The 18342-nt window shown below is 41.8% G+C and overlaps 1 protein-coding gene across 3 annotated transcripts; it reads left to right on the plus strand.

Annotated features, from left to right (window-relative positions):
• Positions 1–7008: 7008 nt before the first annotated feature.
• LOC109679680 (natural cytotoxicity triggering receptor 1-like) lies at positions 7009–15888 on the plus strand. 3 transcript variants are annotated; one of them, XM_074058257.1, is made up of 7 exons: positions 7009–7188; positions 7260–7295; positions 7460–7744; positions 9794–10072; positions 10289–10339; positions 12463–12513; positions 12615–15888. In XM_074058257.1, the coding sequence occupies exons 1-7, from the start codon at positions 7155–7157 to the stop codon at positions 12845–12847; spliced, it is 969 nt and encodes a 322-aa protein (XP_073914358.1). In that variant the 5' UTR covers positions 7009–7154; the 3' UTR covers positions 12848–15888. The 3 variants fall into 3 exon arrangements, with proteins under 3 accessions (XP_073914358.1, XP_073914357.1, XP_073914359.1); XM_074058256.1 differs by having other exon boundaries at positions 7165–7295; XM_074058258.1 differs by having other exon boundaries at positions 7165–7295; positions 15577–15888.
• The last annotated feature ends 2454 nt before the right edge of the window (positions 15889–18342 follow it).

Consider the following 18342-nt stretch of genomic DNA (forward strand, 5'->3'; position numbering starts at 1 on the left):
AAGAAAGAGAGAGAGAGAGAGTCCCTGTGTGGTGACAGGCAGGACACTGAACTCCACTGGTGGCTCTGGGCTTTAAGAGGACCAAAAGGACAAACTTAGGCATCTGTGACCAGATGGGGAGACCCTGGGTGAGTAGCATGATGGAAGGCAAAAATGGCAATGTGCTCTTCCTCCTCCTGCGATGCATGAAACTCCTGTCCCCCTTCCTCTGTGATGTATTATATATGAAATACACTGTACTGTCCCCATTAGCAAAGACAACATAAACCTCTTTGCTAGAAATAGCCTATTTTTGCTTGTGAGCAAGTTTTCCTCCAATAAAAATTTAAAACATATTTTCCCAAAGTCCACTGTTTGGGGATGAATTGTGTCCCTGTCCTAATTCATATCTTGAAGCACTCACACACACCCCAGTGCATCAGAATGTGACTCTATCTGAGATGGAGCCTTTGAAGAGATGATGGGTCATTTGTGTCATCCCTAATCCAATCTGACTTGTGTCTTATAAGACAAGGAAGATGAGAGACTTACAAGGACCCAGAGACATGAGCGCACAGAGAAAAGAACATGTGAATTGATTGGAGATGATGCCATGGGCCAGCCCAGGAGAAAGAAGAGTCAGGAGGACCAACCTGCTGGCACCGTGACCTTGCACTTCCATTCTCCAGAGCCATGAGAAAATAATGTTTCTGCTTTCTAAGACACCCAGCCTGTGGTATGTTGTTACCGCAACCCTAGCAAATGAAGAGTCAATAAAACTGTAACCATCAGCATCACGATGATGGACATGTTATCATCTTGTTTGACACAAACTTGCTGCTGGTGAGCAAGTGTTTCTCCAAAACTGTTTAAAAAATTACAAGTTGCAGCACCATAGGCTGAATATTCCTGTTGATTTGGATAGCTTATCAGGCATCCATTGGTAATTACACAGAAACTGGTAAAAGAAGCAAGGAGTATGGGAGGGTAAGGGAAGGGGCGGGGGGAAGGGGAGAGAAATGACCCAAACATTATATGCACATATGAATAAAATAAAAATAAAAATAAAGAAGAAGCAAGAAGTAACCATAACAAAACCCTAAAACTTCTGGAATTTATTGGATTTAGAACTGGGAAGCTGGTCTAGACAGAAAAATACAGGGAAGAAGCTGGGGGGAAACAGGCAAGGTAACCCCTCTTACATTGTATGATTAATCTGAGCTAATAATAATTATAGATTAGATCAAATAAGTATTAGATCTAATCTAATAAAGTGTGGGGGGAAAAGAAAAAACCACCAGTAGAGGCTAGGATAGCTATGAGGTAAAAGCCACAGCAAGCTACAAAGTTGTAACATATTCAATACCCAGGTGGATCAATTGTTTTTGCTTGTTTTTTGAAACAGTCTTGCTATATAGCTCAGGCTGGCCTCAAACTCTCATCCTGCCTGCCTCAGCCTCCTGAGTGTTGGGATCACAGGTGTGCACCACCATGCTTATCTAATCCTTAAAACCCTTACATACAGTAACTTAGAAGACAGAGCATGTATGTGGTGACCTTGATCTTATCACCTTGGTAATATGATTTTTAACCAGAATATTGAAAGGGTTAAGAGATTTGGTTTTTTTAGTTCCCCTTAAACCTATGAAAAGAGAAAGAGAAGATAAAGGGAAGAACACTTCTGTCAGCTAACAATTTTGAGAGAAGATGGAGGGGGTGGTTGGACAGAACTTTCTGCAAAGGAAAATAAAACTATGTCTCATGCCCAATATTTAGAACTACAAAAATATTCTCAAAGTTGAATGAGACCTAAACTGGGGCGGGGCGGGGGGGGGGGGGATCAATGATGTAATTCAGCACTGAGGTAAATTTTACCCTACAGGGGGCACTTGGAGACTAGAGACATTTTTTGCTATTATGTCTGGGAAGGAATGCTGTGGACATCTTGTGGGGACAGATCAGGGATGCTACTAAACATCCTATGGTGCACGGGCCACCCCACTCCCATTGAAAACATAGTCACCCCACCCAAATGCCAATACTGCCTCAGTAGGGAGACCCTCCTGTAACTGGAAGGCTCTTTGCTAAGACCTTGGAAAGATTTAAGATTCTTCAAGATGGACTCTCTCAGTAGACTTAAGTCATATAAAAATCCTCAGGGTAACCCACTAATGAATAGAAAAAGAAAATATGATTGATGGTTGATAGATAGATAGATGGATGGATAAATAAATTGATACATGATAAATAGGATAATGTAATATATAGCATATATACATAAACATATATATGAGTATTCTTCAGCCACAAAGAAGAATGAAATTATGTTATTTGCAGGAAAATGAGCAGAACTGGAGATCATCACGTTAAGCGAAATAAGCCAGACTCAGAAAGACAAATATTATAGGTTCTCTTTTAATTTCAGAATCCAGACCTAAAAAAAAAGGAATGACATGAGTGTAAAACAGAGGGACTGTTTGGGGATGGAAACCAACAAGAGTTGGGAGGACGAATATGATCAAAGTGCCTCATATGCATTTACAAAAATAGAATAATGAAACCAATTAAAATGATTTAAAAAGAAGTGGAGGAGAGACAAGAAAGAGTAACAGAGGGGTGAACTTGATCAAAGTACCTTGTATGCAGGTATGGAAATACCACAGCAAACCCCTTTATACAACTGATACATGCTAATTAAAAAGAGGTGAGGGGAAGCAAAAGGGTAAATCCTAAAGGTATAGTCCCACATAGTAGCCTTAAATGCCCTAGAAGTAGAGAATCTTGTCTTGCTAAGAATGTGGATTGTATTGGCATAGGGTTTAGGCAGGAAGGTAGGAAACTCAGTATCTGAGTAGATGGCCTGGATATTGACTTTTTTAAAAGCCACATCCTGGCCCGGTGACATTAACAGAATGACTGCTGACACGGCAGGGGCTAGCTGACCTGCACCACCCACAGCCCGTGGAGAATGAAAAGTTCCAGCAGCTATGATGACCAACAGTGACCTCAGAGCCAGTTAATACAGAATTAGCATCACAGTTAGATGCTAAAGGCTTAGACAAAGCCTTCAAATATCCCTGTGTCTTCACAGTCCCTGTCCAACCATCTAAGTTAAAGAACTCCCCCACCCAACTTGTGGAAAGAATTGATGATGCATAAACCAGTTCCCACAAAAAAATCTTCCTGTTTCCCAGGAATGACCAGCCTCATGTCCATAGACCCTAATAAAAACCTGAAGTCTATTTGTTTTCATTTTGATTTTTTGTTTTTGTTTTCGGTTTTTTTTTTGGGGGGGTAGTACTGGAATTTAAACTCAGGGCCTCATGTTTGCTGGGCAGATGCACTACAACTTTATTTATATACTCGGTCCTTTTTAGCTTTAGTTATTTTTCATATAGGGTCTGTGTTTTTGCCTCCGCTGTCCTCAGACCATGATCCTCCTACCTACCACCTTTCTCATAGCTGGGATGACAGACATGTGTCACACCAGCTTTACTGGTTAAAATGAAGTCTCAATAACTTTTTGCCTGGGTTGGCTTTGAACCTCCAGATCTCTACCTCCCAAGCAGTTGAGATTACAGATGTGAGGCACCAAGCTTGGCCAAAGCTTAAAATGTTAAGCCCCTCGGAGCAGCTGCTCATCCTTGAGCTTGCCCACTCTCTCCTCTTAAAAGTGTAGTTTTGATTTACTTTGCCTTAGAAAACCCACTCCTACTGTCTCCTCTCAGTTCAGCCTTGAATTTTCTTTCTTCCGAGACCCAGAACCTTCTGGCCTGGGACCCAGTGCTCCAAACTGGGTGACATCATCCCAGCCTAGCAGCACAGGGTTCATTTTTAACAAAATAAATAATGACAGAATTGGCTTATAACCCATAGAACAACTTAAAGAGTGCTGATCCATGCTAATATCAGTGAGTGATTTAACACATAATTAGGAGCCTGGTGTGATGGGGCACACCTATAATCCCAGCACTCAGCAGGCTGAGACAGAAAGATCACAAGTTCTAGGGCAGCTGGGGCTACATAGCAAGACCCTGTCTCAAAAAAAAAGGAGCAGCTGAGTACAGTGGCTCATACTTATAATTCCAGCTACTCAGGAGGCAGGCATTAGGAGGATCATGGTTCCAGGCCAGCCAGAACAAAAAGTTAGTGAGACCTCATCTCAACGGAACATTTTTGTTTGTTTAATATAGCTATATAGGGAGTTTCTATACAAGAATGAATATGGAATTTTTAAGCCTATTGAAATCACTGTAAGAAAGGGACTTAAGTAGAAAGGAGAAAAATAGAGGAGATAAACCAATTTGGGTTACAATACATAAAAATTTCAGCCAGTGCCAGTGGCTCATGCCTGCAACCCCAGCTACTCGGGAGGCAGAGATCAGGAGGATCATGGTTCGAAGCCAGACTGGGCAAATAGTTTGTGAGATCCTATCTCAAAAAATCGCATAACAAAAAAAGAGCTGGCAGAGTAGGCTCTAGGTGAAGGCCCTCTGTTCAAAACCCAGCACTACAAAAAAAAAAGAAAGAAATTTCATTCTTTTTTAAATTTATTTTATTTTTATTTACCATACAATAATAATATGAGGGGATGTCATTGTGATAATTCCATACACGCATAGTGTTCCTTGAAAAAGTGTACCCCCTGTAACATCTCCACTCCTCCTCTTCCTACCCTCCCCTCTTTTCAAACAGTGTTCGGTGGGTTTCACTTTGCTGTCTTCATCTGCAGCTATGTAGTGTACTTCCACCCTCCTCACCAGTCACTATCCTTTCCCCCTTGTCGCTCCCATTGGCCCTCCCCCAGACAGTTAAATAACATTCTGAAGTGTATATATACCACATTTGCTTTATCCATTCGTCCATGAATAGACATTAAGGCTGATCCACAGTTTGCCTATTGCGAATGGTGCTGCTGTATACATGGGTGTGCAGATGTCTCTCTTGTACGCTGACTTACAAGATGTCAGACAGAAGCCCAACAGTGCTACAGCGGGGCCATGAGGCAGATCTGCTTTTAGTTTAGTTTTCAAGGATGCTCTGTTCTTTTTTTTTCTGATTAGACTTATACTATACATTATTTACACTGCCTCCATTGTCTCTTCCCCTCTGTCCCCTCCCTGCTCCACTTAAAGCAATTGTAAGAGGTTTATTTAGTTCTATTTCATACAGGTATATGAAGTCCATCAACCATATATCATCACCTTAATCTCCTTCATTCACCCTGCCCCCTCCCACTAGTACCACCAACACACACTGTACCTCTTTTATGGTCCTGTTTCTTCATTATTAATATTTAAATTGATGTTCAGAGAGGTATCTCAATGTATGCCCACTGTGGATGTGCTTTACTTTGGTCCATTCAGTCCCTTCCATTACTCTCCCTTACTCCTTTACCCCCATCCTCCATTTTCAACAGCTTTCAATACACATCCTTATGTCCTCTACCTTCACAACTCATGTTATGCAATATTACTGGAGCTCTACCATTCTCTTTTCCTGTCCCTCCTTCCCCAAGTTCCACAGAGGAGTTACACTATTACAAATATGTTCTAAATCTGAGTTTGTATAGGCTCATACTTGATTTCCATAGTGGCTGTGCTAATTCAACCCAAAAATAAAATGCTATTTTCTAATAAAATGTTTAATATTTTACATAATCACATTCCTTTAGTATAAGATAGGAACTGAATATTAAAATCTTAAATATTTTAATGTGTTTTAACTCAAAATGCATCCATTGCTTCTTTTGTGTGTGTGTGTGTGTGTGTGTGGTGCTGGGGATTGAGGTCAAGGCTTTGTGCTCACTGGACAGGTGCTGTACCACTTGAGCAACACCCCAGCCCTTCTTTGCTTTTAGTTTTTTTTTTTTTTTTTTTTGATAGGATCTCATGTTCTTGGCTAGAGCCAGCAAATGTGGCATATATACACACACACACACACACACACACACACACATATAAAGTAGAGCACTATTCATCCACAAACAAGAATATCATTCCAAGTAAATGGATGGAAATAGAAATCAACACAATGAGGGAGCTAAATCAAGCCCCCCAAAAAGACAAATGTCACATGTCTTCACTCACATGTGAAATGTAGACCTAAATTAATAATATCTATTAGAATATAAAAATAACATAACAAGAATGTAAAAGGGGGACTTTGGGGGGACAAGTGGGAGGCAGGGAGGGAAAGGAGAGGGTAAGGGGGAATGAATCTGATCGAAGAATACTATATGCAAGTATGAAATAGCATAATGAAATCCACTAATGCCTATAAAATGAGGAGATAGAAGGAAAGATAAGAGAGAGGTGAGTTTGATCAGATTACAGTATATGCATGAATGGCAATATCACAAACTCTTTTTATACAATTAACATATGCTAATAAATTTTTTAAACATGCTAAAAATTTTAAAGAAAATAGCATTTCATTGAAGTGGGGTAGCAAGTATTTGAAGAAAATAGTGTAGGCTGGCAGAGTGGCTAAGGCAGTAGTGCACCTACCTAGCAAGCATGAAGCCCTGAGTTCAAATCCCAGTGTTGCCCCCAAAAATATTCCACTTGGATTACAACAATTAACTTATTCAGCCACATGCATCCTGAACACAGGGAAGACAGGAGGGTGAAATATGGTGCCAATATTATGTACACATGTATGTAAGTGGAAAAATGAGACCTGTTGAAACTATTCCAGGAGTTGGGGGAAGGTAAAGGAGAATGATGGAGTGGGTGAATTCAACTATGATGTATTGTAAGAACTTTTAGAAATGTCACAGTGTACCCCCAGCACAATAATAATAATAACAAAAAGTTAAACCCCCATCTTTACTGAATTCTCAGATATTTCACTCCAGTGCCTTCCCTGGGGAGGACTTCATTCATTGCAGAATTCAGAGGTTGACCCAGAAAAATTAGTTTCAGGCTGGGCAGATGGTTGCCAGAGGATCTGGTCAGACCACAGGTTTGGTGAGATGTGTTATATATATCCTGTCCTTGCCTCAGGCACATGGTCAAAGGGAGAGCTGTGAGCTTTCTTATATAAAAAACATAATCGGTGTGAAATCCCCATGGCGATTGGCGTTGGGCCTCACCCACCACATCCTCTGCATTTCAGGCCTGCCAGGCTCAGTCCCCACCCCATCTCAGCATTGGCCTGGCAGAATTTGTGCTATGCCGTCCATACCCCCTGCCCTGCTCTGCCTTGGTGAGTCCTGCATGGAAGGGAGATGGAGTCAGGGCTGGGGGACAACATTTCTCATTGTTGCTGTCTTCCAGGGTTGTGTCTGAGCCAGAGGATCGACTCCCAGAAACGTAAGTTCTTCCTTCAGAATCCCAGAGCTCCTCTTTTGAGTTCAGACCAAGTGTTCTGAGAACATCTTGGAGAAAGAAGCAGGAGAGGGCTTGAGGCCAACAGCTGGGTGGAAAGAGGGGAGAATAGGACTCATCCAGAGCTCCAGCCTCTGCTTCCCTTCCAGAGAGTCTTCCAAAACCCACCATCTGGGCGAAGCCCAATTCCATGGTTCCAAAGGGAAATCCAGTGACCATCTGGTGCCAGGGGGCTCAGAATGCAGTTGAGTATAGACTGCATTTTGAGGGAGGCCTTTCTGCCTTGGAGAGACCAAAAACACCCAGGTTGACAAGAAGAGTCAAATTCCTCATTCCAGCCATGAGCTGGCACACTGCAGGACGATACAGATGCTTCTATCAAATTGAAGAGTTCTGGTCAGAGCCCAGTGACCCCCTGGATTTGGTGGTGATAGGTAATTCTTCAGTTCTCTAGCCTGAATATGGGGTGGGTCTTCACCATGCATTCACCCTGAAGCCCCTCTCAGATGCAGGTTGGGTGGAGGTATTCAGTGGCAGATGTATCCTAGATCAAGTTGTCCAGAGTATAACTGTGTGCATGTGTATCTCTGAGGACTGTCCTTAAAAATACCTGTGATGCAGTAGCCAAACTATGGAATCATCTGAAGTGTGCTTCAATTGAGGAATGAATAAAGCAAGTGTATATGTAATTCAGGCATAAAGAAGAATGAAATTATGTGATTTGCAGGAAAATGAATGGAACTAGAGATCATCATGTAAAGTGAAATTAGCTAGACTGAGAAAGACAAATATCACATTTCTCTCATATGCAGAATCTAGACCTAAAAAAAAAAAAAAAATGAATGATACAAGTGTAAACTGGGGGACCGTTAAGGGGATAGGAGTCAGCAGGAGAAAGGAGGGTGAAGGGGGGTGAATATGATTGAAGCACTTCATATGCATGTATGAAAATAGGATAATGAAAACCATTAAAATTGCTTGAAAGGGAGAATAAGAAGAGGAGTATAGGGGATGAGTTTGATCAAAGTAATGTGCATTTATGTAAAAATCACAATGAAACCCTTTTGTATAATTAATATATGCTAATGAACAAAAGAGAGAAAGAACATTGCATGCACCACTCAGGCTTAAGAACTATAGATTTAACTATAGATTATAGTAACTAGATGATTTTATGTGAAGAAACCTGCAGAATGCAATTGATCATAAAGTAGCTCACTTATTGGGGAAAAAAATACCTGTGATGGGCTGAGGGAAGCAAAGAGAGGAAGAAATATGTTGAACTGTGAAGGAGTGTCATCAGAACCTAAGGACAGCCTCCAGAGTGGTCCTGAAATGAGACGCTGGGCTCCAAGCCTTTGAATACCTCAGTATCAACTGTCCCCAGACGAGGAACACACCCAGGGAGGATTGACAGCCTTAGATCTGACAGCTCTCCCCCGTTGAGGGAAGTGGTTCTCAAACCTAAGGAAGTTCAGAATCACCTGGAGGGCTTTGAAAACACAGGTAGCTTTTGCACATCCATGCTCATGGCAGCATTATTCACAACAACCAAAAGGTAGAAATGGCCCATGCGTCCATTGGTAAATGAATAAAGAAAATGTGGCATATCCAAAGGAGTGTTACACAGCCTTCAAAGGAAGGGAATACTCATGTATGCTATGGCATGAGTGAACCTTAAGAATTTTATGCTAAGTGACATAAGCCAGTCACAGAAGGAGGTATCTAAACTAGTCAAATTCATAAAACATATCCTGTCTGGGGGTTTGGTACCAGTGGGAGTGGGGAAGATATAAGGAAAGGGTATAGGAGGATGAATATGGTAGAAATATTACACATTCATGTATAAAAATGGAAAAATAAGAACTGTTGAAGCTATGCTAAGAATGGGAGAAGGGAAGGATAAAGGAGAAAGATGGAGAGGGTGAATTTAACTATGATATGTTGCAAGCACTTTTGTAAATGTCATGATGTACCCCAATTATAACAACAATAATTTAAAAATTTAAAGAATCTTAATCATTAAAAAATAATGATAAAATAAAATAGTCAAATTCATACAGACAAAAATGGTGGTTACCAAGGTCTGGAGGGAAGGGGAATGGAGAGTTTTTGTCTAATAGCGTCTACTAGTGTAGAGTTTCCAGGGTTTTATTTTATTTATTTATTTATTTTTTTTGGTGGTATTGGGTTTTGAATTCAGGGCTTTGCACTTACTAGACAGGCACTCTATCACTTGAGCCACACCTCCAACGTTTTTTGCTTTAGGTTATTTTTAGGATAGGGTTTTCTCTATGGTCAGGCCAGCCTGGATCATGACCCTCCTATTTAAACATCCTGCAGTAGCTGAGATGACAAGGAAAACCAAGGAAACAGAAGAAGGGACCCAGATTGCAGACAATGATGCCTGGTGTTAGGGACAGGGAAGTGAAGGACAGAGGAGGTGACAATGCCCTGTACCTACCAGCCGCCTTCTCTCACAGGGATGTACGACACACCCACCCTCTCCGTTCATCCTGGGCCTGAGGTGACCCTGGGGGAGAACGTGACCTTCCATTGCTGTCTGGACACTGCAACCAGCACGTTCTTTCTGGTCAAGGAGGGAAGCTCCAGGCGTGCACAGCACAGATACGGGAACATCCAGGCGGAGTTCCCTGTGGGTCCTGTGAGCACAGCCCATAAAGGGACATACAGGTGTTTTGGCTCCTACAATAACCATGCATGGTCTTTTCCCAGTGAGCCTGTGACACTTCTGGTCACAGGTGAGGACACCCCCCAGTACCCCCTACCCCATGCCTTACCCTGGGCATTAAGGGAACCCAGACAGTGATGGGGAAGATGGAAAGGGAATTTCCATTTCTTAGAGACCCATTTGGCCATTCATAGGAAGAACATCAGAGGGACAGGGAAGAAAATGATATAGGGAACTGATGGGAAAACCCAAAATCTTGACCTTTTTCCTTTATCTCCATTCCCAGGAGATGTTGGGAACACTAGCCTTTTACCCACAGATGTCACCTCTTCCACTGGTGAGTAACTGCACTTCTAAGCTCAGTGGGGGCAATGGAAGCTGCCCAATGACTTTAAAAATATGCAAGTCACAGCCAAGGTGCCTATCAGCACATGAATGAATAAAGAAAATGTGATATAGATACACTGTATTATTCAGCCATGAAGAAGGATGGGATTGTGTGACTTGGAGATTGTCATGTTAAATGAAATAAGACAGACCCAGAAAATCATATATCCCATGTTCTCTCCCATATGCAGAGGCTAGATCAAAAAAAAAAATGGACATGAACATAAATGGAGGATAATTTGGTGGAAAACAGCAGTGGGTGGAGGGGGCACGGAGGGAAAAATATGACCAAAGTAAATTGTGTGCATGTATGAAAATATCATAATAAAACTAATTTTTAAAATTGCAAGAAAGATAAAAAGGAGGGAGGGAGAAAAAGAGTAATAGAGAGAATGAATAGGATCAAAATATGTTATAAGCATGTATGGAAATATAATGAACCCCCCCACATTGAACAATTAATTTATGCTAATATAAATGTGGGAAAAGGGTAGAGCATGGTGATTCATGCCTATGATCCCATCTACTGGGAAGGTGGAGATTGGGAGGAACTTGGTTTGAGGCCAGACCACACAAACACTTAATGTGACCCCATCTCAATCAATAAGTTGGGTGTGGTGACATGCACCTGTCATCCCAGCTATAGGGGAGACATTAGGTAGGAGCATTGTGGTCTGAGGCCATCTCTGAACAAAAAAGCAAGACCCTACATGAAAAATAACCTGAAGCAAAAAGGACTGGGGATGTAGCTCAAGTGGTAGAGCACATGCCTAGAAAGAAAGTGCAAGACTCTGAGGTTCAAACCCCAGTATTGCCAAAAAAAAAAAAAAAAAAAACCCTGTGGGAAAGTTCTACATATGAGAGAAAATATGAAAAACCACATACAGTTATATCAGAATGTCCATTAATTGCATAGTGAGCAATCAATGCACAGGCTCACTTTGTCCACACAAAGACATGCCTGTCTTCACGGCACTTAAATTCCAGCAAGAAGAAACAGACCAAGCTCAAGTTGAGACAAGTAAATGAATTTTTTATCACATAAGGAAGAGATGACAAATGGGAAAAGGCAAGTGAGGTTAAAGTGACAGGGAAGACAGATAGCAATATCAAATATGGTTGCCCAGAGTGGCTCACAGAGAAGGAGGTACCTGAGTAAATACCAGGAGGAGTAGAGGGAAATAAACCTGTGGCTATCTAGAGAAGGAAGGCTCTGGGGAGAGTGAATGACCACAGACTAAGACAGGAAGATGCCCAGGTTATAGAATAATAGCAGCAAGGCCAGTAAAATTGAAAATGATGTTATAGGGCTAGGCCCAGTGACTCATACTTATAATCCCAGCTACTCAGGAGGCAGAGATCGGAAGGATCATAGTTAGAGACCAGCCCCAGCAAAAAGTTAGCAAGCCCCCATCTCAACCAATAAAAACTGGCATGGTGGCATACACCTGTCATCCCAGCTACACTGAGGCACAAATAGAAGGATCATGGCTCAAGCCAGCCCCAAGTCAAAACAAGACCCTACCTTAAAAATAGCCTAAATCCAAAAGGGCTGGGGGGATGACTCAAGTGGTAGAGTGCCTGCCTACCAAGTATAAAGTCCTGAGTTCAAATTCCAGGACAGTCAAAAGGAAGAAGAAGAGGAGGAAGAGGAGAGAAATAAAAAAAAATAAAAGGGGAGGGAGGGAGGAAGGAAGTTAGTTAGTTAGTTAGTTAGTTAGTTAGTTAGTTAGTTAGTTAGTTAGTTAGTTAGTTACGGAGGTAATGGTAGAGATTGGATGGGACTAAGGCAGCTCAGTTCCGACCTTGAAGAAAATGATGGGAGTTTACTTAATAGGCTCTGCAGGGTGTGGAGACAAGTCTCGGTCCTAGAGCTGAATTCACCCTCAGGTTCTTCTGTCTCTTGACTCTTCTACTTTACCTGCCAGAGGGAGCCACTAACACCTAAAGTTTGGGGTGGAGACCATGAAGTCATAGAAAATCATGGGGGGATATCCAAGGCAGGGAAGACTGGGAAGGAAGAGTCCAATGATATCCTCCATTTCTCACTCCTTCCCTTTTTCTTATCCTCAGAAGATTCTTGGGAGCCCGATCTTCCAACCTCAGGGTCAGGATTCCAGAACAGTAAGTAACAATTGGGGCTATAGGCTCTGAGGAGGGAGCTGGGCAAAGCGTGCTGGTGTGGGATAGCGAGTAGGGAGCCATCACCTGTCTTCTGACTCCAGACCCTGGCCTCTGGGATCACACTGCACATAATCTACTTCGGATTGGTCTGGCATTCCTGGTGCTGGTGGCCATAGTGTGGCTGGTAGCTGAAGACTGGCTCAGCAGGAAGAGGGCTCAAGAGAGAGCCACCAGAGAAGCAAGATGGGAATGCAGGAGAAGGTGGAGAACACATTTTCCTGATGAACAACCAAGAGCCACCATGCCCATGGTGGCCTTGAAGGCAGCTCCTTGACCTTGCTTGGGCTGCATGAGCTGTGTTGAACTATCAAGGAGAGTCATTGCAGCAAATGAGGACATAGCTACTCAGAATTAGGAGGAAGGAGGAGATGGGATGAGGATGCTAAATTTCTGAAGACAAATCCTCATTGTGTCTGAAAGATATTAAGTGTACTTTTGTGCCCATTTACTGACAGCCATACTTTTAATCACTCTGGTCTTTCCTAAAAATACCTCTCCTTTAACAGGCTGGCCATGGGAATTTTCCTTCCTACTTTAGTCTTTATCCCTATTTCTTCTTTCCTTTCTCTGTGGAATGCCATTCAAAATAATTCACAACCAATAATCAATGGGCATTTACCAATGGTTTAGGAGCCACAGTGACATGAATCAATCAGAAGAAATGGGGCTATAAACAAAAATGGTGTGGCTACCTAGGTGCATCCTGGCTGAATCTTAGCCACATTCCAATTCCCCCATCCCACCACACCATGGAATTCAATCTGTTCTTCTTTTCCCCCACCTGCCTTGCTCTTGACATCTCTAAACAGATACAAAATCTTGCAACAAAGTTTTCCAAATCCTCCAGTTTGACCTTGACACTACTTTTATACCCACATGACCCTATTATTTTTTATAATAGCACTTGAACCCTGCCACTGTATTCATGCTCATTTTCCTATGTACACAGTATTTAGTTCATAGTGTGAGCTTGTATGAACTAAATCTATGTTTAGTGGCTGTATTCACCAGTCCCCATTATGGAGAGCAATCTCAGGAAGCAGAATGAATGGGGCTAGCTCACAGCTCACAGCCTTGAAATGGGGTCTGAACCAGCAGCCCTTTCTTCCTTGAGGATTTCTACTTGATCAAGCCATTAATGTACTCATCTGTGTCCCTGTTCCCCCCCATTGTCCTGGCACTGCATGTTAAGTCAAATCCATTCCCTAAATCTGAATTTTCCACTAAATACCAAGGTATAATAATTCCAACCTCAAAGCGATAACCTGAAGATTTAATGAAGCCAGGTGTGGTGGTTCACGTCTCTAATCCCAGCACACAGGAGGCTGGGGCAGGAGGATATCAAGTTCAAGGCCAGTCTGGACTACACACTGAGATTCTGTCTCAAAATAAAATGAGAGGAAGATTAAATTTAAAAATTAAAATTAATAAAAAAACAGCATTGGCTGGGCACTAGTGGCTCCTGCCCGTAATCCTGGCTACTCAGGAGGCAGAGATCAGGAGGATCACAATTTGAAACCAGCCCCGGGGAAATAGTTTGCAAGACCCTATCCAGAAAAACCTGTCACGAGAAAGGGTTGGCACAGTGGCTCGAACTGTAAGAGCACCTGCCTAGCAAGTGTAAGGATCTGAGTTCAAACCCCAGTGCTGTCACAAAAAAGAAACCCAGCATAGGCTTTGACATACATATAACTCAACCCATTACATGGTAACTATAATTATTCCTAGTACTATAGGCAATTGAAAATCGTATCAGTTATCACCCATTCCCTTGTATTCCCCTCACCAGCCCAAATCAAAATCTCTCCAGCTGGCCACGGGACAAGGACAAATGCTTATGCATTGCATCATAGCTTTTGAAATACTGAGCATGGTTTATATTCCAGACAGCATGAGGAAGTGCACCAAAAATCTCAGTCACCAAGGGGGATAATATTTGAATGCAGGGCTTTGCTATTCTGTTTTGGTTTTGAAGGTTGGGAATGGACTCCAGGGTCTCACACATGCTAGGCACATGCTCTACCACTGAGCTACATCTCCAGTCCTTGAAAGCAGTATTTTAGAATTTCAAAATGAATGTACTTTCCATGCTGGATAAATATCAACATTTTAAATAAACATGGTGTACAGTCATCTGTTAGGGATGCCACAAGTCTAAGTGAATTAACAGAAATGTATTACCTCAAAGTAAAAGTGTAGGCAAGGCTACTTTCTCCAGATAGCCCCCTTCTCCCTGTGTCCTTGTGAGGTCATCTGAGTGTGCCTGTGTCATATCTCCTCTCCATATAAGGTCATGAGGCCCATTGGATTAAGGTCCACCCTATTGAGCTCATTTTACCTCAGTTACTTCTTCAAAGGCCCTATCTCCAAAGAGAGTAACATTGGGAGTTCGAGTTCCAATGTATGAATTTGGGCAGTGGGGGGAACACAATTTGATCCATAATGGCTGGGTTCTGATCCTATGCTTCTTGTTGTCCCTCCCCAGCCCTAGCCATGGCCCTGCTGAATTGTAACTTTGCTCACTGACACACCTGGCCACCCTGGGTACCAGGATGGGCACCTAAATTGTGGAGAATTGGTCTCACAATGCTTTCACAGCACGCTGAAAATCATGGAAAAGAGGAGTAAAAAACACAGGCTGGGCATGATCTATAATCCTAGCTATTCATGAGGTGGAGATGGGGGAGGGCTGAGGTTCAAGGTTAGCCCTGGAAAAATCACTTTCCTCTCTTCATTAGAGAAGTTTTAAGTAGTTAACTCCTCTGTGAGCATTTTACAAAGTTAATTTTTTGCAGTAGTTGTATTTTTATTGTATTTTTTTTATTTTTGTGTACCAACTGTACAAAATAATGGGTTGCACTGTGACATTTTCATACATGTATAAGGTATTTTGATAGTATTTATCCTACATTACCCTTTCTTACCCTCCTTACCCCACCTGCTGGTCCCCTTCCTATTCTCTACTAGTTCCGCTTATACTTTCATATCTTTTTTTAAATCTAGATTCCACATATGCAAGAAAACACATGATACTTGTCTGAGTCTGGCTTATTTCACTTAACATCATGACCTCCAGTCCCATCCATTTTCCTGAAAACGACATAAGTTTGTTCTCTATGGCTGAATAAAACTCCATTGTGTATAGATACCATATTTTCTTAATCCACTCATCTGTTGATGGGCACCTAGCCTGATTTCATAACTTGGCTACTGTAAATAGTGCTACAATAAACACCAGTGTGCAGGAGTTTCTTTTGTGTGCCAACTTTGACTCCTTTGGGTGTGTACTAAGGGGTGGTATAGCAGATCATATGGTAGAAGAGGCAGCAAAGTCAATAACAAATCTGAATTTTGTAAATTGGTCAAGTAGGTAACTAGAGGGGATGTTTATTTCCTCTTACTCCTATACTCATTGATGCTAATAGTGCAGATGAACCATGACAGTCATAGTAAGAAGATAAATTTGGGGCACATAAATTAGTGGTCCATTTTCCCACACTAAGTATTTTTTGTTTTTTTACAAGCTTTATTAGTGGTGTAACTGGCAGATAAAAATTGTGTATTTTCAGACTGGAGGTGTGGCTCAGTGGTAGAGCATTTGCCTAGCATACATGAAGCCCTCAGCTCAATCCCCAGCCAGCACTGCAAAACAAAATGTACATTTTCACAGAGTACACCAGGATGCTTTGAGGTATATATATTGTGAAATGATTACAAATTAACACCCTTTGCCTCACATAGTTACCACTGAATAGGGAGAAGTTAGAGCATTTAAAATCCTCTATCTTTGCAATTTCCAAGGAAACAGGTACCACTGTCAACTATAGTGACCACTACTAAAAGTCTGTGCCATCTGACCAACATCTCGTCCACTCTCCCCTATCCCCTAGAAACCACCATTCTACTCTCCTCCTGATTCCTCGTGTGCGTGAGATCAGGAAGTATTGGTCTGTGTCTGGCTTATTTCACTTAGTATAGTGTCTCCAAGTTCAACCGTATTGTTGAAAGTGGCAGAAATACTTGGTTTTTATTACCATATATTAGTTGTCCAAAGAGGTTTCATTGTGATATTTCCACATATGCATACAAATACCTCAAATTCATCCCCTCTATCTCTTCCCCTCATCCCTCCTCCTTTCCTAAAGCAATCTCAATACAGCTCATAGTTCTACTTTCATACATGGGTATAAGGTGCTTCAACCATATTCACTCCCTTCATCTCCTTTCACTCTTCCCCTCCCAATGATACTAACCCCCAAACAGGACCTATCTTACATTTCTGCTATTCATTTTTAAAGACAATATCCCACATATGAGAACATGTGATGTTTGTCTTTATCTGCCTGATGTCACTTAACATGTTCTCATCACCTTACATAGACACACATTTTTATTCATTCATGCATTAATGAACACTTAAGACTGCTTCCATGTCTTGATTATTGTAAATAATGCTTTGGGACCGTAGACATTGTCCCATTTCATGCAACAGATCCATCACAGAAGCAGGAGGTAGGGACAAGAACCAAATTCAACCCTTGCTAATGGCCGTGTTCCTGAGACAAGAGGTGTCTCCTCTACTTCCACCTTCTGTTTGGCAAAAGGTAGGACCAGTATTCCCTTCTTAGCAGTAATTAAAACATGAGCTTATCTTGAGGGGTTATCACTGATCCATATTTTGTAATATAGTGGTCGTAATCCTACCACCTGGAAGAGCAGTTGAAGCTTGAGAACGTGACGATTCTATGAAAGGATGCCCCCCACCTCCCACTCTCATTAGTTCACAGATCTGGAGCTCAGTGTCCCCCAGTATGACTGTATTAGCTTTGACACCTCATGCTCACTCCCTAACCCACTGGAAACTGCATCTCTGCCCCCAGTTATTTCCTCTCAAGGCTGCTGTTGAAATAAACAGTGATGTGCTTCTCAGAACACACAAGAGTGGACTCTCCAGCCCTTCTCATCTTCCTGTCTCCATTTTTGACACTTTGACCACTTCCTGCTTAAAAGAGTTGCTTTGTTGTTTTCTCTGACCCATCTAGCTGCTTGTTTTCTCATGGCTGTGTCACTGTCAGGTTTGGAGGATTCTCCAAAGTTTTCTTATTGAAGTTTTTTTTAGAGAAAATCTTGCTATGCAACCCAGGTTGCCTTCCCACTCACAGTCCTCCTGCCTCTACCTCTCAAAGTGCTGAGATTACAGAACCTCAGATCATTTCATCAGTTTTCATCCAATGTGAATTCATTGCTTTCCAATGATCAGAATATTTCCTCTAATTTGGACAATTCCCATCCCTGTTCATGGTCACTCTCCTGTCCTCCACAGCTGTACATCTCTACCACTGTTGGACATGCCTCACAAATTATCAAATACAGGTCAGGTAACAATGTAGCTTGTTGCTTGTTTGTGGGTTGTGTATTTCTCCTAGCAAGTTTTAAGTACTCTTGAAATCCCAATCCAATAAATACCATACGTAAATATTTTCCAAGTATTGCTTTTGTATAGTTCTTAGAAGACAGACATATAGGAAATTTCTTTACTATGTCCCAATGTTATCTTTCATATATAGTATCAATTGCAACTCTCAACATTTTGATTCGTGTGTAATCATTCCTGAATTTTTGGGTGGTGCTGAAGATCCAATATGTGCTAGACAAGTGCTTTTCCACTGAGCTACACCCCAAACCCTGGTAAATACTTCTGACTTTCGTGTTCCTATAATCTATTTAACAAGACTCATAAACCCCAACAAAGCCTTCATCTTACTTGTT

The sequence above is a fragment of the Castor canadensis genome, chromosome 16 (assembly GCF_047511655.1).
Source record: "Castor canadensis chromosome 16, mCasCan1.hap1v2, whole genome shotgun sequence".
Lineage (NCBI taxonomy): Eukaryota > Metazoa > Chordata > Mammalia > Rodentia > Castoridae > Castor > Castor canadensis.